Source organism: Carcharodon carcharias, chromosome 13 (assembly GCF_017639515.1).
Source record: "Carcharodon carcharias isolate sCarCar2 chromosome 13, sCarCar2.pri, whole genome shotgun sequence".
NCBI lineage: Eukaryota > Metazoa > Chordata > Chondrichthyes > Lamniformes > Lamnidae > Carcharodon > Carcharodon carcharias.
In genome coordinates this window covers 100,431,394-100,459,159 of record NC_054479.1, presented here as the reverse complement: position 1 = coordinate 100,459,159, position 27,766 = coordinate 100,431,394, and the positions used below count along the sequence as shown (strand labels likewise).

The window sequence follows — 27,766 nt, the reverse complement described above, 5'->3', positions numbered from 1 at the left end:
CAGAACTACTACATTATTCTCTCCTTTTACAAATAAACCCACTTCTGATGCATCTACTCTCTAATTATCAAAATTTGGGGAGAGCCATCTCGGTGTCTTATTTAATTTTCTTGAAAATGTTGTCACTTTCCAGATGTGTGCTTTTTTTTTTGAGGACTGCTCCCCCTCAGCACTGAAATGGCCTTTGCCAAATTTTTGAATGTATTCTTTGCAACTGGTCATGATGCTCAATCCTCCTTTATCAAGGTAAGATCAATCTGTGGCATTTAATACAGTTGACCATACTATTCTCCTCCAACATTTCTCTGCTCTCCAGCTCATCAGGATTGCCCTTCCCTGGTTCCATTTCCATTTATCTGAGCTCATCCAGCTAATCTCCAGTGATTTCACTTTACTTCTACATACCTGTCACCCTTGAAATTAGCTGAGAATCTAACATAAATCCTTTCTCATCTTGTTCTCTATGCTTCATCTCAACAGACATAATTTGCATACACGGGATTAATGTCCACGCGCTGATGAATCCAAAGTTTAATCTCAGCCTTTGAAATATTTTGTTACTGTCGTATTGCTTGTCTGATTAAAGCTAAAACTTTATTTTGTTCGGCACCTGGGATACTGAAGCTGTTACCCTTAGCCCTGCCACAGACACCACCTTGCAACTTTCTGTACAGTATTTTGTCTTTCCCTCTCCTTTAGTTGTTTAAATGTCCCTTTTATGAATGCTTTCACCCCTTGATAACTTACTTAAACTGTTCCAACAGTTTCTTTGTAACTGGAACTAGCACATTTGACTCAATTTTTGCTGTTCATTCCCTAACCTACTCCTCTTTCTCACCCACACAGCACCTCCTTTTCCCCCCCCCACCCCATCCCTGTAGAGATAGAAGTTGTATTGATTTTCCCTGAGAAATGAATCACTTTATTTATATGCTATCGTGCACACCTGACACTTGGAGCTACAAAAAGTCCAGTTTTGTTTTTGTTTCATAAATTGAATTGTTACTGGTAATTAGGGGATTGTACGCGCTCATTTATGTCTATGACAAATAAACTGATTTTTACTAATAGTTTGGATCATGTTCCTGTATTTTTTATTATTAAAATCATGAATCAGTATTGCTGCATTGATTCTCTTTGTGGCGTAGGTTGTAGCAGAGAATTTCCAGGGCCTGATGAAGTTCTCCAGCTGTGTGCAAAATACAACCAACCTACTTTAGCAAAACCAGCCATTCTAGAACACAGCATAGGTACCCTGTAAAACAAGTGTGTACCCTTGAGTTCTGTTAGACCGAAATTCAAAGCACCTTTACATCCTGCTTTTCCTGTTAGGCTGTAAGGTGAAACCAGGCCTCCTTAATGTTTGTGAAAGCGATATGTAATGCACTATGGATCTTGGAATGAAAGGACTGTTGAGCAAGAAACCTAGAATAATTGGGATAGCACTATTAATTTCCTAATAATGACCTGAGCATTTGAATAGATGTGCAATTTCTTTCAACAACAAGACCTTAATGCAGAAAGTTTTGAAGTTGCAGTTTGATCTTGAAATAGCACTAGCAAATAGTGAGTATTTATATAAGTCTACTCGAAAGGTCAACTCTTTTCTTCTCTGCCGATGCTGCCAGACCTGCTGAGTTTTTCCAGGTAATTTTGTTTTTGTTTTATATAAGTCAAGTTTATTCCTGTTATATTAGTTAATAGTCTGGTAAATAGAGACAAGGGCAGACATCTCAGTCCTTTGGAGTGCACATCCTATTCCATGTGGGAACTCCAGGATGCTTTTCTTGTCCTGGACAACCTCATGCAGGAAGTATCATCAGCTGGAGCAGCTTGAGCTCGGGTTCTGGAACTTGAGGTGCATCTGTGAGGCTTGGAGTTTTGTGGATAGCATGTTTCTGAAGCGGTCACTTCACAACTTGAGTGCAGGTAGAGAGGAAATGGACGATCACCAAGCAATCAAGGACTATGAGGCAGGAGTCAACTGAGTATATCTCAGCTTATGTAAAAAGATGCTAACGAAGTTAACAACCAAAGAAAGAAGCCAACAATTAAAATGGCATTTCAAGAGCATCCTTCGAGGAGAAACTGAACACCCTTGGAGTCAAATGCTTTGGCAGCCAGTCTGCTAAGGAAGAAGTATGTTTTGTGTTTCTAACTGCTGAAGTTATCAGGTGGTAGATTGAATGCAAGTTGTAAGCTTAACCTTGCTAAAAGAAAAACAAAAAATGCCAGAAACAATCCAAGTCGATCAGCATTTATTTCAGATTTCCAGCATCTTTAGTTTTATTTGATTTTTATTTAATCTTGCTAAACTGTGCTGCAATTTTGAACATTGAGTACAGCCCTGTAATTCTGAGTAAGCAAAAACCCACTAAGATTGCGTTATGGCGGTATATGTGCTGTGTTGCAATGCATATGCATCATAATAGATGTTAATAAAGTAGTGTTTGTCGATTTAATCTATTGTACATTATGTATTGCATGACAGGGTTCTGGCTAATGTAACTGATATAATTTGCATTGGGATGGTTCTCAAGTATGCTGGATTGGCATCTTATAGCCTTAAACATGAATAGTAAATCTCAAATCTAATGTGGAAATATACAAAAGGGGGAAATATTTGTCTGATAACTTTTAATGATATTCCTTGCATTATAGAAATGCCATTCGATAGTCTTATACTACTCTTCTCTGGCCTTCTGTACATCTTATTAGAATCGTTCTCCTGAAATAATTTTATTGATAGCGAGAGTTTAAGTTTCCCCCTGAAAGTGACCCCAAAATGTGCAAGACTTTATTCTGAAATAAAATCTCCAAGAGCAGATGTATTTTGTGATAATTAGAGTGAATGGAAAAAGAATGTCTTCATTTTGGATAATGAGCTGATAGAACTGGAATAGATTTTGACCACGTATGATTGTAGGTGGTGAAGGAACAGCAAGTGCATAAACTTGGTTGGGGATAAGAAGAATGTATTTTTTAAGCCATCCTAGTGCCTTTGTTTGTCCCAAGCACCCAAGGTGTCTTTTTTAATGCAGAGGAGAAGAGTAACTTGGGTGTCATACACCTTTATATTTTGTGGGGAAATATGCAGAGAGGAAAGGTGGGTCAGATACCATGGTTGGGATTTTGTTCTGTAAAGTGATATAGGAGAGAGGTCTGAGGTTAATTTTCAAAAAAGAATTGTATAAATTTCTTTAAAATTCTGTAATAACCTGTGGCGATGTGCAGTAAAGAGAAAATCGGAGTGAGGGAAATTACATTAATAGCAAAATCAAAAAAAGGTTCATCTGGAACAGAAATAAATTTTTAAAATTGTTTTGGCGTAAGGAATAGTGACAGAATTAAGTGTAAGCATAAGGAGTTAATTTGGCCTTAATGCCTGAGTTGTTTGAGTCTGACATTGTCAAAACCTTGGGAGCAACCCCAGAGTGATCTTTGAACAGATCAGTACATATTCCTGATCTCTCATTAGCTTAGCAAGTTTCTTACGATTACTTCCATGTGCCAGTGCTTAAAAGTTGTACTTCAATTCATCCAAGTAGTTTTAAATATTTCAATCAGGGTGGTGGGGACACAATTTAGAACTCTATCATTAGACTCCTGTCATATTAAACCGAGTGTTGACATTTTTATTTCCATTTTAATAACTTTTTCAAGCAGATACTTCTTTAGGATTGTAGTACTAGAAATCAACTATGTTGAGTATATAAAAGGTATGGCAAATTAACAGTTAATTAGCACATAGCAACTCAGTAATTGTGTGTAAAAGAATCTAAGCAAATGACTGCTAATAATTTTACTGTGAACAGATAACTCACTGGTACTTAACTAGTGTTGATTGTGTAAACCTCTCCTTTCCCAGCCTATTGCCATTTATGGAACAATTTCTCTTCTGTTTAAAAACAGAAGCTATTCATGATTTTTAAATTTTGTTCTTTTGGTTGAATGAAATGTTTGAATTTTTTTTACTGTTTATGCAATAGGTGCCTTGTGCAAAATTTAAAAGTAAATACAAAAAGGTAATTATGGAGAGATGGTTTGAACAATTAGCTCTGGGTCACCAGCAAAGAAATTGTCCTTTTGGAGTAAGAAGCAGTTTGTTTAAGTCGGGATATGTAGATGAGGATGTTGGTTTAAGGATGAATAAGTCTGAATTATAATCCTAGACCGTTCACTGTGCACTACAAATGGCCTAGATTCCATTGTCCTGTTAATTCCAATTCCTTATTACATTATAATCCATACACTAGGCTAAACCTAATTATTCCAAAGAATTGTTAATGTCATGTAGCTTTTTGTTGTCCTAGCATTCTGCTGGATGTTTTTAATTTTACAACATTGCAAAGGCTGCTTCCTACACCATTTTATAGACTTCATCTGGTTGTTTCCCTGCAATTAGCCACTTCTCAGGCTGCTTTTAAAATGTCACTGTCTTGTAACAAATATTATGAATTCTGGAAGCTTACATCTTTTGACTTCTGGGAGTTCAGAATGAAGTGGCACTGCACACTGCTAAAAATTTCACCTTACTACTTTATGCTGTGATGTAATAAACATCAATGTGTAAGGTGGAACTGCAACCTTGTCTGCCTATGCTTTGTCAATGAGACACTATGCCTCAGAAGGAGGTCATTTGGCCAAAGTGTCTTTGTAAAGCTATCAATATTGATTCTACTCCCCTGCTCTTCCCCATATCTCTTAAGTTATTTCCCATGTCTACAATCTTTCAATCTTTTCAGTGAATGTGGATGGCATGGCCTTGTTATATAATTTGAAACCAAAATAGGCTTTCAAACATTTTGTCCTCCTTTGCCTTCCCAATGCCAAAAAGCCTTGATGTGTTACCATCGAGCACCAAGACATACATGAATATACTTACCAGCAGGATTAACTAGATAGTGATTGAAAATAAGACTTTTTTTTACTTGTCTGGTGTGGGTTTTAGTGTGGGATATTAGTGCACCCCATTTCGGACACAGTGTCAACATCTGACGATCCCATGTCAGTTGTATACAGTTAGTTGTAAGATGAAACTATAGCCACTGTGTCCCAACAACGTCTCTCAGCCCCAACTTCCAAAAAGGGCCCCTGCTGCAATGGTGTTTTTTTTCCCATTTCCTGCATCTTGTAGACTCTCCTGAGATTGGCAGTTGGTGTCAAATTAACAACAGTTTTGTGCTGTCTACCCAGACAAGACAGAACTATATGGGACTGCCTACATTTAATTGAGTAGGATCCTTACAGCTAGTAGATGAGAAACTTTCATTCCATCACTTTGGCTGAGCGGTAGTTATGGAAAAATCTGACTCGGTGTCCCAACTGAAAAAGGACAGTGGGAAGGATTTTGATTTTTTGGGTGGGAATGATGAATCATTGGAAGGATCTTTCCTGTACAGGAAGGCTGACAATATCTATCAATTAAAGGTCATGGTTCACCCACCCTCTTGTTTGTACAGTTCAAAGATATATTTTCCAAAATATAAAAGTATTCATAAATTGACATTCTCTGTGCAAGAATACTTCTGATTAAAACAGAACGCTATATTTTCATTTCTGCTGCACTTAAAAAAAACCCTTGGATCACCAGTTGTAAAGGTAGGGAAATTACAGCAATGACTCAAATCAACATGGATTGAAACAACATTGTGACATTATCCTGTTAAGTTTTAATATCCAAGCTTTAACTCTACACTGGGCTCATTGTCCCTTCCTTTCTTTCTGTACAGAATTCGCCCGCAATTGGCTAAAGAGAAGATTGAGGGATGTCACATTTGCACTTCAGTTATACCCGGAGAGCCCCAGGTTGTCCTTGGAAAGGATAAAGCATTTACTTTTGACTTTGTTTATGACATGGACACTCAACAGGAGGAGATCTATATGAAGTGTGTTGAAAAGCTTATTGATGGTTGCCTGGAAGGTTACAACGCCACTGTTTTGGCATATGGTCAGGTGAGTGTCATATTGCGTAAAGTTTATTTCGAGAACATTTGTTCGCACAGTATTCTATAGAAATTAAAGTAAACATTCAAGCTGTAAGTTTAATACATAATAGCTTATCTAAGCAATAAACTACTGGTGAGAGCTTGGATGCAGTCATATCAGCAGGCTCATCTTTTTCCTTCAAATATCAGAGGGAACAATGCTGAGCAGAGCTCTGATACCTCATAGAGTGAGATACACAATTGGAAGAATCCCGAGCCCATTCTTGAGGCATCTAGTAACCAGTTAAAGAATCTGAGTCTTGCTTTTGGATCTATTGCATGGCCATGGATGACCGCTGTGTAGGGTGTGATGTGGAGGAAGAAAAATTCAGTTTTTGCTTTTGAAAAATTGTTATAAAAGTGAAAACAGCTTCAGAAGCACAAACACACAGCAATACCTTTAATTTTGGTATAATAGTCTGTATTAAACACAAGCCTTTGGAGAAGTGAAAGACTCATTTTGTCTCCTCACAGACTGGCTCTGGGAAGACGTACAGCATGGGGACTGGATTCGATGTCAACATCACTGAAATTGAACATGGTATAATTCCACGTGCTGTCAAGCACCTTTACTGCGGCATTGAAGAGCGAAAGCGTGCTGCTGTTGAATGTGGATTACCACCACCAGAGTTTAAAGTTAATGCTCAGTTTCTTGAGGTGTGTAGTTTAAAGTCATTATGGGGGTCAAAATTGGTGTACTCAATATCAATTATATTTAGCTAGGTTTCAACATGTCCCATTGATAGATATGTCAAAAAGACAGTACACCGTATCACTTTTTTTCCCATTCGCAGCTGTTAGTTTAATTAGCAAAGCAAAGCTAGAAAGTGTTCTGTATCGTATAGAATTACCTCTAGCTATAGTTAACATGATGACTGGGCCTGCATTGCTAAGCATTATTGGATGTGAGTTTAATTTAATGGTAAATGTTGCCCTAAAAGCAGTAATGAAGGTTTGCAAATTTAGGCAAACATATGAATTAGGAGCAGGAAAAGGCCACTCAACCCCTCGAGCCTGCTCCGCCATTCAACAAGATCATGGCTAACCTGAAAGTAACATCAACCCCACATTCCTGCCTACCCCCTATAACCTTTCAACCACTTGTTAATCAAGAATCTGTCTAGCTCTGACTTAAAAATATTCCAAGAGTCGACTTCCACCACCTTTTGAGAAGAGATTTCCAAAGACACTCAACCCTCTGAGAAAAAAAAATTCCCCTCATCACTGTCTTAAATGAGCAACCCCTTATTTTTAAACAGTGACCTCTAGTTCCAAAAAAGTTTGTTGTCTTGTACATTTTTGAAATGTGAAGAAATCAGGAAAAGGTAACAAATGTGCTGCAAATTTCCTCAAAAGAAAATTTAATGAGCATCCAGACCAAATGTAAAATAGAGACTTTTTTATTTTAAATTTGAGAAACCTAGGTGAATGCAGAGAGTGCAGAATTATCACTGATGTTGTGAAAAGCAGGTAAATTGAGAGGGAAGAGAAAATGGAGGATGTCAGGAGTTCAGTAGTAGTATTGTCCTGGGAAGAATTGGATGTTGTGATGAATCTGATTTCAAGGCAAGAGGATGAAAGGAGGAGAATATTTTTGAGCAGATTAGAGAATAGCGAGAGTTCAAAGCAGAAGTAGCCAAAATAGTATGAACGAAACAAATACAAGGTTGCAACAGGTTTGGATACTAAAGCTGAAGGACTGTTTATGTAATGGGTGATGAGCTTTTTATTTTCAAAAGTGGAATTCCTTGTTCCCTCAGTTTTCCTTTTGTCTTAAAAGCTGTGAATTCTTAAAAAGCAATACTAACCTTGTTTTATCACAGTTGACTTAACGCTTCTGTCATATTCTTATCAACTTTGCGCTTTTAGTTTTTGTAATATTCCCCCCCACACACAATGTAATAAGTATGATGTTTCCAATCGAAGCATTATTTTGTAAAACCTTTCTGTTTATGAAATAAGCAGATTTTGAAAATGCACATTGCTTAATTTTTCTTATTTCTTTAAGCTTTATAATGAAGAAATTCTCGACCTGTTTGACTCAATCCGTGATCTTGAGGCAAGACACAAAAAGTCAAACATTAAGATTCACGAAGATGCAAATGGAGGAATTTATACTGTAGGAGTAACAACACGTACTATTAGCTCAGAATCTGAGGTAAGATTGGGAGTTAAAATCCAAAAGGTGATTAAGAAGTAACGAATGCTTGCTGAGAAGGCAATTTTTGTCTGAGTCGGAAAGATGTACCCTTTTTTTGGCATGTGAAACATTTTAAAAATGAAAATTAGTTACAATACTTGAAATATTAACTTGTGCATACTCAGGTGAGCAACTAACAGAATATTATTTGAAAACATTGCAATAGGGAGCATTTAATTTTAATATGCATTGGAGTTGTCCTCTGCCATCCCCAAAAAATCCATCTCACCTCATATGTGGCCCTTTTTTTCCTCCAGTATTTTCAGTCATTGGAAAAATATTCCAGTCCTCCATCATTTAAAACTGATTCAGTGACACCGCCTATAAAGCTAACAACCAAATCACACAGAGAATTAATAAATTGCTAAAGAACTTAACACTAATAATAGGTTTCTTTTAGGACCTTGTCCAAAAGGGTCATTATGCATTTGCCTTGCATTCTGTATCTGACTCAAAATGCTTTAAAGCCATACATTTACTGAACAGTCTACTGCTTGTTGAAGTGCTACTTGTATCATGTTCCCAAAATAACTCCAGTTTAATTGAGCTTAAAACCTACTTCAAAATATTTCTCGCACTCTATAGTGGAGGTCGCTGGGAAGCAACAGGGAACAGAAATCCTGACTTTTTTGCCTTCAGTCTGGAAACAGTGATGCCAATTGTAGTGCTGAAAATAGCAAACTCAGCAGAGACAATGGGTTGAATTTGGCCTTTCCAGGTCTGTATGATTTAATACTTTCCCCCATGGCATATTTACTCAGTTGTTGAGAGCTGGCAAAAATAAGTTAGTTGAATGAAGAAGCATTCAACCTACCCAGGACATTTTCACAGTTCAGTCAGCTGAGCACATTGGAATTATATATTTTGAATGATCAGGCATTTGACTAAATTTTATAAACTTTTGCAATGTCGAGGCTAGAGAAATAAACCACTTATTTAAGACAGAAAATGTTAACTTTAAAAACTGTGATAAGGACAAAAGTTGCTGGAAAAACTCAGAAGGTTAAGCAACATCTGTAGAGAGGAATGGAGTTAATGTTTCAGGTCGATGACTTTTGATCAAAAACTGTGAAACTGTTTGAGTTAGTGGTGTTCAGTACTAACAAGACTAAGGGAAATGCATTCTGCTTCTGCTAAAGATTTTTTTCCTGCATTTCTGAAAGCTTTGCTCACTCATTTTGTAATTTTGTTTTTAATACAATGTTTTTAGGACGCTCCATGTTTTCTAAATTGTATATGGTCTTCAGTAATCGCATACCTTAACAGAATTGAAGGAACTGTATCAATTTTAGTAATGTACAAATTTTGGGGGCAAAATCCTAAACTTGGTTAGGCGTTTTGTAACTTGTTTAAAAAAAATAGTCATTTGCAGAAGATTTCCTAATGGTGCTTCTAAACAAAATTGGGGAAAGGTGGTTAGGAAATTACAGTTAAATCAGACTTGAAAAATAACAAATACATTTCATAATATTTTAAATATAATTGTTCTATCATGTTTGCCAAAAGCAGTCCAATGCTTGATAGCGGTTTTCAGAACAAACTCTGTGAAACTTGATTGTTGTAGGTTTTCAGTTTGGTTTTCTTAGGTTCATTGTGTTGAGAATTAAGGTTCATTTTATACTAAAAGCTGGGGATGGACAGAATGATTGTTGAAAAGAGCATTTTTTGTGAATTTGATTTGAAAATATCGGGTTACTCATAGTTTTGAGTGGAGAATCTAGTTTCACAACAACTTATATTAATATAGTGCCTTCAACATAAAACATCTCAAGGAGAATTCAATTTAAGCAGTAAAATACATTTTGAATTAATCAAACTTAAATTTGTAGTCAGGCGCCTAAGGCAAAATTACGCCAAATCAAAGGAAACATCAAAGGTTGAGAGGCAAGAATTTTCCTGAGAATTGAGCTGAGTGGTGTGCAACTACAATATTGGCAGCTTTGGTCCCAATCAGGATAAAAAGTCTTGGATTTTATTCATGTCTGATTTACATTTTAACTCCATGACCCTGCCTTGGCCCTGTCACCTAAATACTTTCGCTTAACAAAAATCGATCAATCTCACTTTTGAATTGAACTAGCTTCAACAGTTTTTTTTTAGAGGGTTAAGTTCCATCCTTTGTGTGGAGTAGTGCTTTCTGACTATCCCTAACGAGTCCATCTTACGTTTTCAGGTCATGTCCCCTTGTTTCGGACTCCTCCCCTAGAGGAAATAATTTCTTTCTGCCTACATTTTCAGCTCATTTCAATCATTTTAAATACCAAAATTAAATCACTCCATGATATTCTATTTTTCTGCTCAATCTATGCAACTCATCCTGATAATTTAGCATTTTAGTCCTTTATATAATTCTGGTGAAATTGCATTGCACTTGCACCAAAACCAAAATGCCATGCCAGAACTGAATGCAGTGTTCCAAGTGGTATCTAACCAGATTTCTGAGCAACTTGCAGCTCTCTTGAGATTAAAGCCAACAATATATTAGTCTTTCAAGTTATTTTTTGCAACTGTCAACTACCTTTTAATGGTTTCTGTATTAGAGCATCTAAATCTCTATGCCCATCCACAGTTTCCTAGCTCATATTTAGAAAATACTCTATTCTATCTTGCTTGAGCACAAAATTGATGAGTTCACCCTTTCCCACATTGAACTCCATCTGTCATAGGTTTTGCCCATTTACTTAATCTGTTAGTGTCCCTTTGCATTATTCTGCTTTTATCTAGACTGTTCATTGTGCCACCTGACTTGTTGGCAAACTTGGATATATGGCTCTCTATTCCTTCATCCAAGTCATTTACAAATGTGATGGAAAACTGGGGTCCTGGGGGACAGATCCCTGGAGAACTCCATTTAGGCATATTCTGCCAATTTGAGCACTTACCCATTATCCTTACTTGCTGTTTCCAATGCCTCCAATTCCATGATCTTTCATTTTTAAGTCTATGTTTTCTGGAAGTCCATGTGAACAACCTCTGTCTCCTTCACCTAAGCCTTGGGGAGGATCATAGCCCCTGTCACAAGCTCTGTACCTTTCCATGTCTCAAGTTGAATTAGGGGTTCATTCAACTCACAGCTGCACCTCTGACTTCATACCTTCTTCATCACAAAGACTCCCTGTTTCCTTCGCCACAATGTTGCTTGCAACCAACCATACCACAGCTCCCTTTACTACTGAAACTCTGAATAATGGCATTGATTTTTTGGTCAACAGAAAAGCAACTGCACTTACTGCTGGCTTCGAAGAAAGCTGCCCATAGAGGTCTAGTGGTGCGGACTTCCACTTTCCTAATGGCAGTTTAAATCTGGAGCCAGGTCAACAGATCTGCAGGCATCCAGCAGCAGTAATGTTATTGAGCGGGTTAAGCAGCCGATCATACTGAAGTATCATGCAGAATACAAGAAGGAAATTAAAAATATTAAATGCCTTCATTCGTAACTTCAATTTTCAGCCAGCAAAATAAATATGATTATGGATTAAACTGGAAACTAAAAAATTATGAGCAAACTTTCTATAATATTTTATAATTATAAGGGGTTTTTATCACGATGAAATTTGACAGTTGACAATTACTTTTTCAGGACCAGTAAAGGTGTTGTACAGTAATTATAAACTTGATACATTGATACATTGTTTAAAAACCCTGTTACACCTCACTCAACAAAGTGAGAGTTTTTATCAAGACTAACAGCGTAAATGTGGAAGTTTTTGTAAGTTCAGTACTTGGGGATTGCATCCTAGGGGGAATCTCAACATACGCACTTGTAGGAAAATTGAATTGCTGACAACAACTCCTGTGTTTCTACATTATTCTGCGCATATCCTGAAGTTACTGTCTATTTCAGTGGTGATGAATGCTAACTGTATCATTGTCATTACTATTGCAAAATCTGGGCTCATGCCGCTATCATTTCCAGACTCAATCACTCCAGTCCTATGCATGCCTGCCTCCAACCTGATGTACCTTGGCGGATCCAAAACTCTACTGTGCTGCACACATACTATTGTACTCTGTTATGTGCACTCACAAGCCTTGATCTTGCTGCTATGCAGTGGCTCTTGCTCAAATTACCTTTTCCTATCCAACCCCCAAAGCCATCAATTCCCTTCTCTCTTGCGTGCATCCCCATAAACGTATCTATGATGTCTGCATCAACCACCCCAAGTGGTATCAAGTTACACATTCCTGCCACTTTTGTGTAAAGAAATTCTTCATAAATTCTTCATTTGATTTGTAAGTGTCTATCTTAAGCACCCATGTTCTGGACTTGTCCATAAGTGTAAACAATTTCTTCATGTCTGCCCTTTGGCACTCCATCTTTTTGCTTTAAAGATCTGCATCAGATCATCTTCCAGAGGAAAGAGCTTCAGTCTGCTCAATTTTTCCTGATGGTAGAATCCTTTCAATTCTGGTAACAGTATTGTAATTTTCTACAGTGCTTTAGTATCCTTTAATAGTATGGAATCAGAACTACGCAGTTTGGCAGGTGTGGCCCATTGAAGATTCTCTATAAACTTAAATATACCTCTCTGCTTTTGTATTTGATTCTTGTAGAGATGGCCCCCAGTACTTTCTTTGCATTTTTTATTGCCTTACCAACTTGTTGCTACTTTTAGTGATTTATGTGTTTGTATTCCTGGATCACTTTGCTCTTTTATCCCATTTAGTATCTTACCTTCCAGGAATAACAGCTTCTTTATTCCACTTCCCAAAATGAACAGTGTGTCACTTTGCTGTATTCAATTTGATTTGCCATTTAATTTGTCCTCTCTGGAAACCTGCATATCTCCCTGCATTTTGGTGCAATCCTTGATGTTGTTATATCCCCAAATTGGAGTCAAGTGCAAATTTCAACACCATCCCTCCCAATTTGAGTCTAAGCCATTTATGTATAGTAAAAAGCAATGGTCCAAGTATACCTCCAGGACCCCACTTCATACCATTGGAGAAACTTACATTTAATTCCCACCCTTTGTTTTCTGTTGGCTTTCTTGCAATCCGTTTTGTTTCCTGGCTCCTTACTCCATGTGCATGGATGTTTGTTAAGGACCTCTTATGATTCCTGATGGACAGATCATCAACCTGTTTGAACAGTGATGAACATCCACCTAGCACCAAGGCATTGCAAGGCCCAAAAGTCCAAGAGGAAGAAGATCAATGTCTCAACCCTAAAGCAGCCTGACCAAAGAGAGTTATTCCAAATGCAGCTTGAGACCAATCTGGAAAATAGTCACACACCCAACTAAATTCCAGAACAGTGGGCTCAAATAAAATCTGCTGTACTAGACTCCTGTGCCCAAACCATTAGGACTGATTCAACAAAAATTATGCTGTAATAGATGATCTTCTAGAACAAAAATGAGCAGCCTTCATTTGGCAGAACAACCCAAGTCAAGAAGGCAGCTTTCCAGAAACTCACAGCTGACACATAAGTCAAACCTGAAAGATAAAGGACATGTAGTGGGAATTGAAAACCTGAAAGATCCAGCAATATGCTGATCATCATGACATGAAAATCTTTTTTGAAGCCACCAGGATCATCTATAGACCAAAGTCGATTGGGCAAATTCTCCTTCACTATCACAATGCTCTTTCTGTTAAGGATGGCAATGCCATCCATCAATGCTGAAAAGAGCATTTTGAACAACTCTTCAACCATGCATCCACAGTGATAGCTTAAATTCTCCAGGCTACCCCTCAGTACCCTGTGGTTGAATCCATGCTTGAACCACCATCGACATGAGAGCTGTGAAAAACAATCAAGTAGATGAAAAATAACAAAGCCTGCAACTCTGATGGTATTCCAGCTAAGGTCTTCAAAGCTGGCAGACATCTGCTCATAGCAAGACTTCATGCGCTCACCCTACGGATTTGGGAGGAAATATAACACCCACACCACCCCGAAACCCCTGACTTCAGGAATGCAACAATTGTAATAACCTTCAGGAAGGGAGATTAATCATGCTGTGGAAATTATCAAGGCATTTCCCTCTTTCCCATAGAACGGAAAATCCTGATAAGCATTCTCCTGAATTGCCTGCTTCCTGTGGCTAAGGATATCCTCCCAGAGACAGCGTGGCTTTAGGCCTTCCAGAGAACCTCTGACATGACCTTTGTTGGTAGACAAATCCAAGAACAATGCTGAGAACAACACCAAGAACTCTTCATTGTCTTCATTGACCTGACCAGAACATTTGACTCAGTAAATTGCAAGGCTGTGCTTATGTGTGCCCTTATCGGAGACTATCTGAAAGATTTGTGTACCATATTCACCACTTTGCCTTTGTCTACTACTGCTCCTGTATCTGAGAATTAACCTGAGTATGTCACGCATTTGGTTAATTTATCATTTATCAGAGATGATTCTAAGATTTCAGGTTGCCTTGGTTATAGTTGGTGTACAATGCAAGATCTAACAAGTTTTTTTTCCCCACTGCAAAGAAGTTTCCATAAATCTAACTTTCGTATATCAAAAAAATGTTGTGGCATGATCCTAATGTCATTAGCAACAAAATGCATTAAATTTATGTTTGATGCTTTGACTTGAAAGCACGTGATTGAACTTTTTTGGATGCCCCTACTATTCTACTGAGGCACCACAAGTCACAACAAAGGGTGAAACACACTTATTTTTCATAGGTGTGGCAGCTAACTGGCTGATTATAGTATTCATGTTCGTTTGAATATTCATTCTGCATTGCAATGTGGATGTCTAGCTCATACCAATTAAGGTTTGCTTTGAGAAATGGTAACATGGAAGCATGTTGAAATTGTAGCAAATTAGCTAATACTGGAAATGTTCATAAAAAATTTTTGTTACCTTTTGAATGTGGTAAGTCAGTGAATAGATTGATGTGGTTGAAGAGCTGGACAAAAGTCTGCATGATGCAAAATTATTGGTAAGCTCAATTCAGTGAATGAGGAGCAGTAATTTCCACAAAATAAAGCACCGGTCAAGTGGTTTACTCAAATAATAATGTTGAACAGCTTCACCAATGATGTTTTGCTTGTGAAAAAGGCGAAACTAAAATTATTTGTCCAACATCTTAGCTTTGCTAAAGACCACCTCAGAAATGGCACTGCCTGACTCCCAGTTTGAAGAGCTGCATGGCATTGTGTTTTGACCTACTCCAAAAAACAATCACACAGATTTATGTATTTACCATTCTGTTGCAAAATTCTTAAGGCTGGCAAGTTTAGTTTGTTTTCCTGGCTTTTTGTTTAAAAATTTAAAACAAAACTGACTTCAAAGGAAAGAAACACTTGGGTGTGGAAAGTCAACATCCAGCACCTTACATTTCTGACATGTGATAGCATGAGCAAAGAGAAAAAGCATCTAATATGCAACAACAATTTGCAAACTATAATTTTCCAATAGTGTCTGCAGGCTTTGCATTAGGGAATATAAACAAGGTTTTGTTCAGATCAAAGAGGAAGATTACTTTCGTACCATCTACTGTCTCAGGCAATGAACCACACTCCAGCCCATTGATAAAGGCAAATTTCAAGCATGTCTGCATTGTGTTTTACCTAAAAGCTAATTTGCATGCTTTCGTGGAATCAGGAAAAGTATTGGGCAACACTAAACCCCAGGTAGATTAGTCTCTATTCTTGGAATAAGAGTGGACTTTCAGGGAATTATCCTGCAAATGAAACCAGTCTTTAGTCTCTTGTGGGTAAAGATGCAAATGTGAATGGCATTGACATTATAAATATTGTATATATGTAAATGTTGATGACTGTCTAAATTCATACTGAGCTTACAGGTGGAAAATTTTGATATTGCTAAAGGGGTTGAAAGTGAAGAACAGAATAATTTGATCCTATTATAATAAACTAGCCAGAAATTCTGTTAAAACAGTGATGAAATACAAATATACCCAAGCACTCTAGAGTCTGCAATGATGATAACTTGAGTTCAGCATATTTGTTAATGAAAACATATCATTTGACCTTTGGAGATATAATTATGTCCTGAGCACCTCATCCATATTGGTGAAAAAAACTGTTCACGTAAAAGTGTTAGATTAAGTTTAAAGATCTGATGTTTTTTCATCTTGTCTTGTAGATGCTGCAGTGTCTGAAGTTGGGAGCTCTTTCTCGTACAACTGCTAGTACTCAAATGAATGTTCAGAGTTCTCGCTCTCATGCCATTTTTACAATACATTTATGTCAAGTGCGCGTCTGCATCAAAAATGATAATGTAAGTTTCTAATCTGTATGACATTGAAGGAACTGGCAATAGTAATCTGATTTATTGTGACCTAATAGCATTTTAAGCCCTTTCTTCAAGATGAATTAGCAATTGCATTTTTAAAAATTTGATTGGGTTTCTGTGTAATTTTAGAAGGATCCTTCCATGGTTCAACTGATTTTGTTTCTTCCTCTCCCCAAGATTTCTGTTGTTGGAGTAGTTTGTTTACTATTTTTCTCCTGTGCAGATGGTATTTTTGCTTATTGTAAATTTATGTTTTGCGTGAATTTTTGGTATCAGCAAATAAATATCTAGTTATTACCTTATCCGGTGTTCAATGCAGGAAAGCTACATAAAACATGAAATTGATTTATTACCTATCAACTATATCACTTCTTTAATTTATGTAGAATTATAGCAATTATATTTTCAAGTAAAGATTTATATCTGTAAAGGCCTTAATTACATAAAAGATTCAAGATTTTAAAATTATTATTCAAGGAAATGCAGGAATATTTGCACTTAATGTTGATTTGGATGGGAGAGCATATTTTACCCATTCTTGCTAAATAGGCATTAATTAAAAGGAAATGTGCACATAGCCATTCAAAAGTTCACAATTGTTCATTGTTTTGAAAGTGAACCAAATAACCTTTGGAGCATGGTTTATAGGTAAATTTTGATAAGGTCATTGGTAAGAATTTGATATTTCTAGGGGAAATGTGATGTGTCTCTAACCTGCTGGTTTTAAAAAGACATATTGAGGATAACTTAATTGCTGGAAATATGAAGAAAACTGCTGTAAATACGCAGTTCAGTGAACACATGTAAAGTGAAAAGACAGAACCAATAAAATTGTAGTATGTAAATTGATGAAACATATTGCAGTGGTGGTTTTACTTATATTTGTGTAGAATTTTAGCATAAGTTGACATCTGTTCATACCTGGAACTAAAATGGTTTAATTTTGTTTTTAATGCAGGATGAAGTGATGGACAATAAAGTAATTAACGAATCGACAGAAATGAATGAGTTTGAAACCCTCACAGCCAAGTTCCATTTTGTTGATCTTGCAGGATCAGAAAGGCTAAAGCGTACAGGAGCAACTGGAGAGAGGGCAAAAGAAGGAATTTCAATTAACTGTGGTCTAGTGAGTACATGCTGAATAGTACTTCGTAGTGGTGAGGATTTTTGTGCAAGTTTGACAGGATGATGTGTACTTCCTATATAGCTTAAATTTTCTGTAATAAATGTACTGGAATGTTATAGGATAATGTGCAAATGGATATTGGTAGCATGACATCTGTATACATGAAAAAGGAATAGTTTGTTTTAAAAAACAAACTTTTGGACCCTTTTCTGTAGGATTTGGAGAAAGAATGAAAATCCCAAAATATGGTTGGTAGCTGTAAATCTCCATTTTTGTGAAGAGGAATGCATGCATCATTTCTTCTGTGTTCCTCCAATAACAAATATTCATATGCTATCTTTAACATTACAAAGCAAGGCACTTCACTGGAGCATTATACAACAAAGTGTGACACCGAACTACATCATGAGATATTAGGTCAGCTGACCAAAAATGGTCAAGTAAGTAAGTTTTAAGGAATGTCTTAAAGCAAGCTAGAGGGTCTGTGAGGGTTAGGGAGGGTGTTCCAGAGATTGGGACCTAGGCAACTGAAGGTATGGCCTCCAGTGGTGGAGTAATTATAATTTGAGGACGCTCAAAAGGGCAGAATTAGTTGAGTGCAGATATCTTGAGGGCTGTGGAGATGAAGTACATTAGGAGATAGGGAGGGGCAAGGCCATGGAGGGGTTTGATTTTTTTAAAAAAAAGGAATTTTAAAATGAAGACGTTGCTTGACCAGGAAGCCAATGTAAGTCAGCAAGCGCAGGACTGAAGGGGAATAGGACTTGCTGTAAGTAAAGAAGGGGAAATTTTGGATGGAGTGTGGGAGACCAACCAGGAGTGTGTTGCAATAGTAGAGTTTAGAGGTAATGAAGGCACAAATGAGGGATTCAGCAGCAGATGAGTTGAGATGGGCGAAGTCAGCTGATTGTTACAGAAGTGGAAATAGTTGGTTTTAGTGATGACACAAATATAAGGTCAGACACCAAGGATGCGAACATACTGGCTTAACCTCAGACTGTTGCCAGGGAGATGAGTGGAGTCGGTAGCTAGGGAATGGAATTTGGAGTGGGGATTGAAAACAATGGCTTCAGTCTTGGTGTATTTAATTGGAGGAAATTTCTGCTCTTCCTGTAGTGGATTTCATATAATCAGTCCAATAATTTAGCAACAGTGGAGGGATTGAGAGAGGTGGTGAGGTAGAGCTGGGTTTCGTCAGCATGCATGTGAAAACTAACACTGTGCTTTTGGATGTTGCCGAAAGGCAGCACGTAGATGAGAAACAGGAGGCAGCCAAGGATTGATCCAATGTATCGGTGTTGCATTTTGAAGTGAATTCACTTTGAAGGCAAATGTCACATTCATTTCTCGCATAGTAAGGTCCCACAAACAGAATTAAGAAGAATGAAGCACTGTGGTATCAGTTGAGTAATGAATACTGTCAGGCCACTAGAAAAACACAAGGGGTAGGATTTCACCCATGGCAGGCGGGCTGGGCGGGGGCGGTTGGGAAGCCAACTGCCGCCTGTAGTTGGGGCTGGAAGGCAATTTCACACTAGTGGGCCAATTAAGATCCAGTCATTGTGAAACACAAGAGGCAGTGCTCAGCATTGTGCGGGGGCAGGGGGGCGTGCACGCTTCATAATCTCCCTGAGGCACAGAGCTGCCTCGGAGATGAAGAGATTAAAATGTAATGACACATGAGCAGGGACATGTTATTGATGCAAAATTGAAGTTTTCATTTTATTTTTATTTGCTTTTAGAAACCTCATCCTGCCCATGGATGAGGTTTCAAAAAAAAAAAGTGTAAAGGCTGCATGGCCTTTTCGCCTGCCTGCCAACAATAAGGTTGGATGGGCAGTGAAAAATTTTTTTTAATTTAACTTTTTATAATGGCCTTTAACAGGCCTTTTAATTGTCGGTGTGCGTGCTGTCGACTTTGGCGCGTGCCCGCTGACCAAAATATCGTGTGAGTGCATGATAACGTCAGGACACTCAGCCAATGTCATTGCACGTCATTTTACGCTCAGTTGGGTCGGGCGCGCGCCCACCTGCCAAACTAAAAATTTTACCCGCAGTCTTTCTTCCAATACAGTGCTATGAATCTGTTGCATCCACCTGAACAGGTGAATAACAGCTTCAAAAATGCATTACTCCCTCTGTCATCCTAGATTGTGTTCAAATCCTGGATTGGAGCTTGAAGCCAAGAATGATATCAGTAAGATTGGAACTAACACTGTTTAAACTGTTCAGTTTAACTAAATTTTTAAATGTTCATCAGATTTCTGGAAATGCTTATTGTTTTTCAAGGGAATAGCATCCTCTAGTGGCATTTCATGTAGTCTACATCTTGAGAAAGGGTCAGGAGAGTGGGTTTGTGTGTGTGCATGATAGCAGATGCTTTGTAGCATGATAGCAGATGCTTTGTAGCATTGCTTAGTGTTTTTGGAAATGCACTTCGAGCATTGTTATTGTGAAATGCTACAGGAGCTAAATGGTAATGCTAAAGTATGACACCACCTATCATTTTAAGATAGCCTATTCTCTGACTTGGCTTGAATGATGGTAAATATTTTCACAAAAGGCACAATAAGCTATTTCACAGATGAGGTAGGACTGAGGATTGAGTGGGTAGGGGGTAGTGTTCTCTATGAGGAAGAAACAATAGATTTGGGATGCAGCATGAAATAGTAGGAGCGGAGAGGGCTTGATCTGGGACTAATTGTATGAGAATGGGAAATAAGAATACTGGAGCTTTGAGGAAAAATCGGTGGGATTGCAGCCTGGTTGATGCACAAGTCCAGGTGAGTGAACAAATAAGTGGTGAGTCAGAGAAAGCAGAGTGCCCGCGTGGCCGCGCACCTATGCAGCTTAGAAGGAACATTGCCTCTGTTCTGCCTGCCCACTTCTCTCTAGGCCTCTGACCTAATTCCTGTTCATCCAATTACCCTATGCAGAACCAATGATACTCACCTTGTACGCTGACTTGCCTGAGTTTAAAGCATTCCTCTCCCCTGCTTTGACTTGTGCCACCCACTTGATTGCGCTTACTTCCCTAGGTGGGGATGGTACATTAGCTTTTTTGAAGAGCTTCCAGTGCTGAAAACAGATGACAGAGCTAGGAAGATTACAGAACATTTAAATAAAAAGCTGCTTTCCAGCTCCGTGCTAAGGGGAGGAGAGTAGCTTACTCAACTAGCAAAAAAGGTGAGAAGATGAGAAATATAAGGTTGAGGCTCACAAGCAGAGATAGCAGGGATTGAAGAGAGGGGTGAAGTCAGTGGGCAGAATTTTGCCCTTGATGGGCGAGCGGGCAACCAATTGCCACCACCAAAATGGGCCCCGCTGCCATTTTAAGTGGGTGGATCAATTAAGGCCTGCCCAGCGGGCCACCCGACAGGAAGCGCTAGGCGCTCCCTGGGTTGGGGGGCGGGGATTCCCCAACTGTCAGGGTGCGCTCTTTCATGCATGCGCGCAAAAGAGCGTACATCTTCCTGAGACTAAATGCTGCCTCAGGGAGAGCGTTCACAGTGTTTGAAACTTTAAAAATAGAAAAATAAAAAAGTTATTAACATGTCCCCCTCATGTGACAATGTCACACGAGATGGGACATTTTAATAAATATCACAAAAACTTTATTAAACTTTTTAAAAACAGACATGAAACCTCATCCCGCCGAGGTTTCATGTTTTTTCAGAAGCCCGCTGGGGCTCCTGGCCTGCCCACCAACCTTAAGGTTGGACAGGCAGGGCCTTTAATTGGTTTAACTACCCTGTCAGAGGCCTCAATTGGCCATTGACAGGTCGGCGGGTGGACAGCTGATCATGCTGTCCCCCTGCCTTCCTGAATATTTAATGGGGTGGGATGACATCAGGGGGAACCCCCGACATCATCCCGCGTCATTTTCGCATCAGCGAGCAGGCCCTGTCCCCAGCTCGCCAGCGGAAAAATTCTGCCCAATGAATGGGTTAATGAATTATAGTGAGGTTCTGCTCACTAACATGAGATGGATGATTAGAAGTAAAGATTAGAGGGAAGGTTGGAATAAGTTATAGAGAAGGAGTTGTAAGTGAGCAAGTTAGTGAGAAGCAGCAATCTTGATAAGGATCGGCTGTGGTGGGAAGGAAAGGGAATTGACAAAAAAAAAATCAAGATTAATGATGAAAAAGAGAGATGAAGGTGAGAAATAAGCCCAGAGGCTTGTAAACCATGTCTTCCCTGCATTTAGCACAGAAGAATACGACCTGCATCCTTGGCAGCTTCTCCTCATTTTACCACCAGAAAGCAGAACAGGATGAGAAAAAACATGAGCACAGGGACAGAAGTGGAAAAGAAAAACATAGATGAGCAGGGGAGAGGTAGTAGAGGAGAGAGACAGAAACATGAAAACAGAGATTGTACATTCTGACTTACACCATTGGCTGTCCTGTGGTGAATAGAGGTAATATACTGCTTAACAACACTCCAATTCTTAGTTCAGCTTAAAAGCTTAGGCAGGCTGCGCATGCTGCTTAAAATCTTAATACCCCAGCCAACTTCAATGATCTCTTGACTTCACTATCAGTTCATACTCTGTCGCCAAGCAGGAGATGGATTCCTGCAATTTGGACCACTCTGAACCTTCTGTGGCCAACAAGAAATTGAATAGGAATAGATTTATAATCTTATGAAGAATGTTCACCCTGCAATTGCCTTCTGTAATAGGTAATTCAGTCGTATCTATTTTTTTTTAACTTGTTCTTTCACAGGATAGGGACGTTGCTGCTTAGGCCATCAATTGTTGCCTAACATTAATTGCCCTTGAGAAGGTGGTGGTGGTGAGCTGCCACCTTGAACCGCTGCAGTTCATGTGGCATAGATACAACCACAGTGTGGTTAGGATGGGATTATAATTAAATATATTCACATACCTCCCAAATGGAGGCCTCCCAATCCATTTTCAAAGATAATTGACACTGTTAACCACAGAACTATCTGCCTCTTAGCTGTTTTATAAAAAAAAAGGGCACCTTGGCCCAGCTTGATTCAAGGAAGGATCCAGAATGCACCTGTCTTCTGCAACACCCCTATCCCATCTACCCAGTGCTTTTTGGGCCACCTAGAAACAGTAATGAGAAACTTGCAAGATAATCTGTTTTTTGCAATATTGGCTGTGACACTGAGAGAACTCCCTGGCTCTGGCTGTCATTGAATAGTACAATGGGATTCACTTAATTCCGCCTACCTAAGAGATGGGACTTGGTTTAATATCTTGTCTGATGGATGGCACCTCTGGCAGTGAAACAGTTCCTAAGAATTGTAATGAGTGGCATCAACCTAGATTGTGCACATGTAGATGTGGTAGGGTTTGAAACCAACTTTCTGGCTCTGGTGCCACTGGTAAGACAGGCTAGGTTTTTCTCTTTTCCCATTTATAATTTTCCTTCTAGTAAACAAGCATATAGTACCAATCTAGCTTATATAGTTTTGAAAACCAAATGTCTACTCAAGTATCAGTCATGTTGTCGCAAGAACATTCAAACAAAATGATAATTCTTGGATTTAGCAGCTTTTGCAAAAATCTTAATTTTCTTTCAAAATTTGCTTTCCAGCTGGCACTTGGAAATGTCATCAGTGCACTTGGCGATAAAAGTAAGCGAGTCACTCATGTACCTTATCGAGACTCAAAATTAACAAGATTGCTGCAAGATTCCTTAGGAGGCAATAGGTAGGTACCCTGTATTGTTAACAAATTGGTATCATTTTCTTCTGTAAGTCTTTTTTAAAAATCAGCACAAAGAACTACTTCATTGCTATTGCTGGGTATTTAGTTTTATAACGTAAAGGTTGAATTTTTGCATTGCTGAAGCTGAAGGACATCAGTGCTGGAAAATGGAACACTTGTTCATTTCAAGTACCAAGTGTCAGTTTTAGTTGCTCCCTCAAAACTTCAGTGTGTTGTAATTGAAAGAGCAATAATTATTGGCCCACTTTGAATATTTTGTTTCCAAAACCATTCTTTAAGTTCTGTAATCAAATTCTCCAACAAGTAGCTATACAACCGTACCTGGGGGTCATCTGAAAAACAACCGTCAATATGGGTTCCACATTCAGCAGATAACATCCAAAGCAAACAGGGTATTTGGATTTCTGATGAGGAATCTTGGTATTGCAACAAAAATATCAGAGTTTTAGCTTACCAAACATTTGTTCATCCAGCCCTAGAGTGTGCAAGTTATTTGTGTGATCCTTATATGGCAAGAGATGAGATTGAAGTAATACAATGATGTGCTGCATGATTCTGCATCAGTCAGTCTGGGAAATGCGCAAGTATCACATCGGTGATGAAGGGTTGGAATGGGAATCACTACAGCAAAGGAGGGACAAAAGTAGACTGACCACGTTCTATAAAATATGAAATAAACTAGTGGGGATTGACAGAAGCAAGTACCTGATGCCCTGCGGCAATGACAAAACATGATGTAGTGATCACACAAACTATTTGATTCCAAGGCAGTGTATCAATAATCTATCTTCCCAAGGACAATCTCTCAAACTGCCAAAGGAAATAGTCACAGCCTCATCACTTGAAATCTTCAAGATCCATCTTAGGTTATTTCCATTTATATGATTTTCATTATCAGGGCTACCATATCAGCAGGTCATGCCTGGCTAGCAAGCACTAACCATATAACTGTTGGCAGACTAAGGATGTTAATCTGTGATGCTGACACAACCAAAGCAGAAGCATGAAAAGTCTGACTATAATTAATTAGTTGCTGTTTATTTGTGCAAATACTTGGACAGTCTCCCATTGTGGCTTTCTGCTTATTAGGAAGTGAGTTGTTCAAGTCCTATCCAGGAAAGGGGGATCATTTTTATCCAATCAAACGCAGGTATTGGAGGTAACAGGATAATTCTGCAACCCTCTGCACTGTTCTTGCTTCACTACATGCATTTCTAATTAGTGAACCCTGCCTATTGATTGGAATTTTTCAGCAAACCAAATTGTTGCAAGTTTTTCGCTAGACACAAAAAGGAAAAATTTAATTTTGAAAAGTAATTGTAACTTTGAAAGGAACGCACTTTTCCTGGCCTTGAATTGGTTTCCAGGTGGGTAAGCAGTGTGGGTTCACTGTTGAGCATGTAGTTTCCTTTGGTGGAATAAGGAATGACAGACCAGTTAGTCATATGGCATCGTTGTATGGCATACTATTGACATTCATCTGAATAGATTTCAGCTTGACGTTGTTTTAGAAGCTCTTGGTTGAGTTGTGTGAATGTTCTCCCTTTTCTTGAGATATCAAACTCAGTGAATAAGATCTAAGCAGTATACATGTTTCACTGGGATTGTCAGAAGGCATTTCATGAAAGTCAGAATGAGAGGTCTTTTAATATGTGAATTTATAGAGTACAGTACTGAACTGTAAAAGTGATTACGATTAGAGCATCTGTGGAACAGAGTTAAGTGTCAGTGCCAAATAAGTGCAAAGGTGCAGTGTAGGCTAGTATAAATGTGTTGTAAAACATAGACATAGAAACTAGGAGCAGGAGTAGGCCATTCGGCCCTTCAAGCCTGTTCTGCCATTCATTATGATCATGGCTGATCATCCAACTCAATAGCCTGCTCCCGCTTTCTCCCCATATCCTTTGATCCCTTTTGCCCCAAGAGCTATATCTAACTCCTTGAAAACATACAATGTTTTGATCTCAACTGCTTTCTGTGGTAACGAGTTCCACAGGCTCAGCACTCTCTGGGTGAAGAAATTTCTCCTCCTCTCAGTCCTAAATGGTCTATCCCGTATCCTCAGACTGTGACCCCTGGTTCTGGACTCCCCAACCATTGGGAACATCCTTCCTGCATCTACCCTGTCTAGTCCTGTTAGAATTTTATAGGTTTCTATGAGATTCCCCTCATCCAGCAAATATAATCCTAATTGACTCAATCTCTCCTCATATGTCAGTCCCGCCATCCGAGGAATCAAACCTTCGCTGCACTCCCTCTATAGCAAGTACATCCTTCCTCAGATAAGGAGACCAAAACTGCACACAATATTCCAGGTGTAGTCTCATCAAGGCCCTGTACAATTGCAGCAAAACACCCCTGTTCCTGTACTCGAATCCTCTGACCATGAAGGCCAACGTTCCATTTGCCGTCTTTACCGCCTGCTGCACCTGCATGCTTACCTTCAGCAACTGGTGTACAAGGACACCCAGGTCTCATTGCACATTCCCCTCTCTCAATTTAGATAATCTGCTTTCCTGTTTTTGCTACCAAAATGGATAACCTCACATTTATCCACATTATACTGCATCTGCCATGCATTTGCCCATTTGTCCAAAAAGAAGGCTAATTTTTCAGCTCAGAAAAATTAGCAATGTCTAGAGAAACTTCGCCTAATTAAATTGCAAAGAAATACAAGTCCTACAGTGTAAACCAAAGCAAGCATTTTGTTAATTGTACTTGGTGCTGGTGAACCAGGATATACATCAATGCAGGGCACATAGCACTGTGATAATGGAGATGTGCCATATAACGTGGAAAATCTCAAAATTGGATCTTTTTTTCAGTTGTACATATAGACACTTTAGACACAATCTCAGATAAATTAATTGAATGTAACCATCAGGTATGCAGAAGGGCAGTATCAAGTTAGCAAGCAGGAATTCGGATCTTTCTCTTGGAGTGGTGAGTGTATCCATTCCTCCTGTTTTTTTACAGCATTTGTTAGGATACTTAACAATGAAGGCCAACAAAATTATAAACTCCCATTACAAAAGCAAAATAAGCAAGGATATGTCTTAAATATGTCTGCATGTGTATTGAAAATAAATAGAGCCAATTTTGAGACCTACATTGTGTGTCACATCTCCTATTAAGAAGTCAGTTGGCAAAATATTGCAGTCATTGGAAGTCTGAAATAAACAGAAAATAATGGAAATACTCAAATCTGGCAGTATCTATGGAGAGAGAAACGCTTAACATTTCAGGTTGGTGACCTTTCACCAGAACTAGCTAAGCCTCCTATTGTTCCTAGGTGGTGTTAATATTGACCTCCTTTTCCCAAACCGTTAACTGCAAAAGCTAGAAATCAAACTAGACTAGAACTTTTCCTAAACAAAAACAGAATTACCTGGAAAAACTCAGCAGGTCTGGCAGCATCGGCGGAGAAGAAAAGAGTTGACGTTTCGAGTCCTCATGACCCTTCAGCAGAACTGGGTGAATCCAAGGAGAGGGGAGAGGGGTGAAAGATAAGCTGGTTTAAGGTGGGGTGGGGGGGGTGCAGAGAAGTGGAGGGGAGTGGTGTGGTTGTAGGGACAAGCAAGCAGTGATAGGTGCAGATAATCAAAAGATGTCATGAACAAAAGAACACAGGTGTTGAAGTTGGTGATATTATCTAAACGAATGTGCTAATTAAGAATGGATGGTAGGGCACTCAAGGTATAGCTCTAGTGAGGATAGGGGGGCATAAAAGATTTAAAAATAATGGAAATAGGTGGGAAAAGAAAAATCTATATAAATTATTGGAAAAAACAAAAGGAAGGGGGAAGAAACAGAAAGGGGGTGGGGAAGGAGGAGGGAGTTCAAGATCTAAAGTTGTTGAATTCAATATTCAGTCCGGAAGGCTGTAAAGTGCCTAGTCGGAAGATGAGGTGCTGTTCCTCCAGTTTGCGTTGGGCTTCACTAGAACAATGCAGCAAGCCAAGGATAGACATGTGGGCAAGAGAGCAGGGTGGAGTATTAAAATGGCAAGCGACAGGGAGGTTTGGGTCATTCTTGCGGACAGACCGCAAGTGTTCTGCAAAGCGGTCGCCCAGTTTACGTTTGGTCTCTCCAATGTAGAGGAGACTGCATTGGGAGCAACGAATGCAGTAGACTAAGTTGAGGGAAATGCAAGTGAAATGCTGCTTCACTTGAAATGAGTGTTTGAGCCCTTGGACGGTGAGGAGAGAGGAAGTGAAGGGGCAGGTTTTGCATCTTTTGCGTGGGCATGGGGAGGTGCCATAGGTGGGGGTTGAGGTGTAGGGGGTGATGGAGGAGTGGGCCAGGGTGTCCCGGAGGGAATGATCCCTATGGACTGCCGCCGGGGGGGGTGAAGGGAAGATGTGTTTGTTGGTGGCATCATGCTGGAGTTGGCGGAAATGGCGGAGGATGATCCTTTGAATGCGGAGGCTGGTGGGGTGATAAGTGAGGACAAGGGGGTCCCTATCATGTTTCTGGGAGGGAGGAGGTGGTGTGAGGGAAGATGCGCGGGAGATGGGCCGGACACGGTTGA

At 39.1% G+C, this 27,766-nt stretch overlaps 1 protein-coding gene across 2 annotated transcripts in view; it reads left to right on the top strand.

Annotated features, from left to right (window-relative positions):
* The window catches only part of kif21a (kinesin family member 21A), a 136,802-nt gene that overhangs the window by 18,604 nt on the left and 90,432 nt on the right, over positions 1-27,766 (top strand). For both annotated transcript variants that reach the window (XM_041202464.1, XM_041202463.1), the window contains exons 2-7: positions 5,733-5,955; positions 6,462-6,644; positions 7,996-8,145; positions 16,256-16,390; positions 17,364-17,531; positions 23,102-23,217. In XM_041202464.1, the coding sequence (XP_041058398.1) occupies positions 5,733-5,955; positions 6,462-6,644; positions 7,996-8,145; positions 16,256-16,390; positions 17,364-17,531; positions 23,102-23,217 (975 nt within the window). The remainder of the gene's footprint in view (positions 1-5,732; positions 5,956-6,461; positions 6,645-7,995; positions 8,146-16,255; positions 16,391-17,363; positions 17,532-23,101; positions 23,218-27,766) is intronic.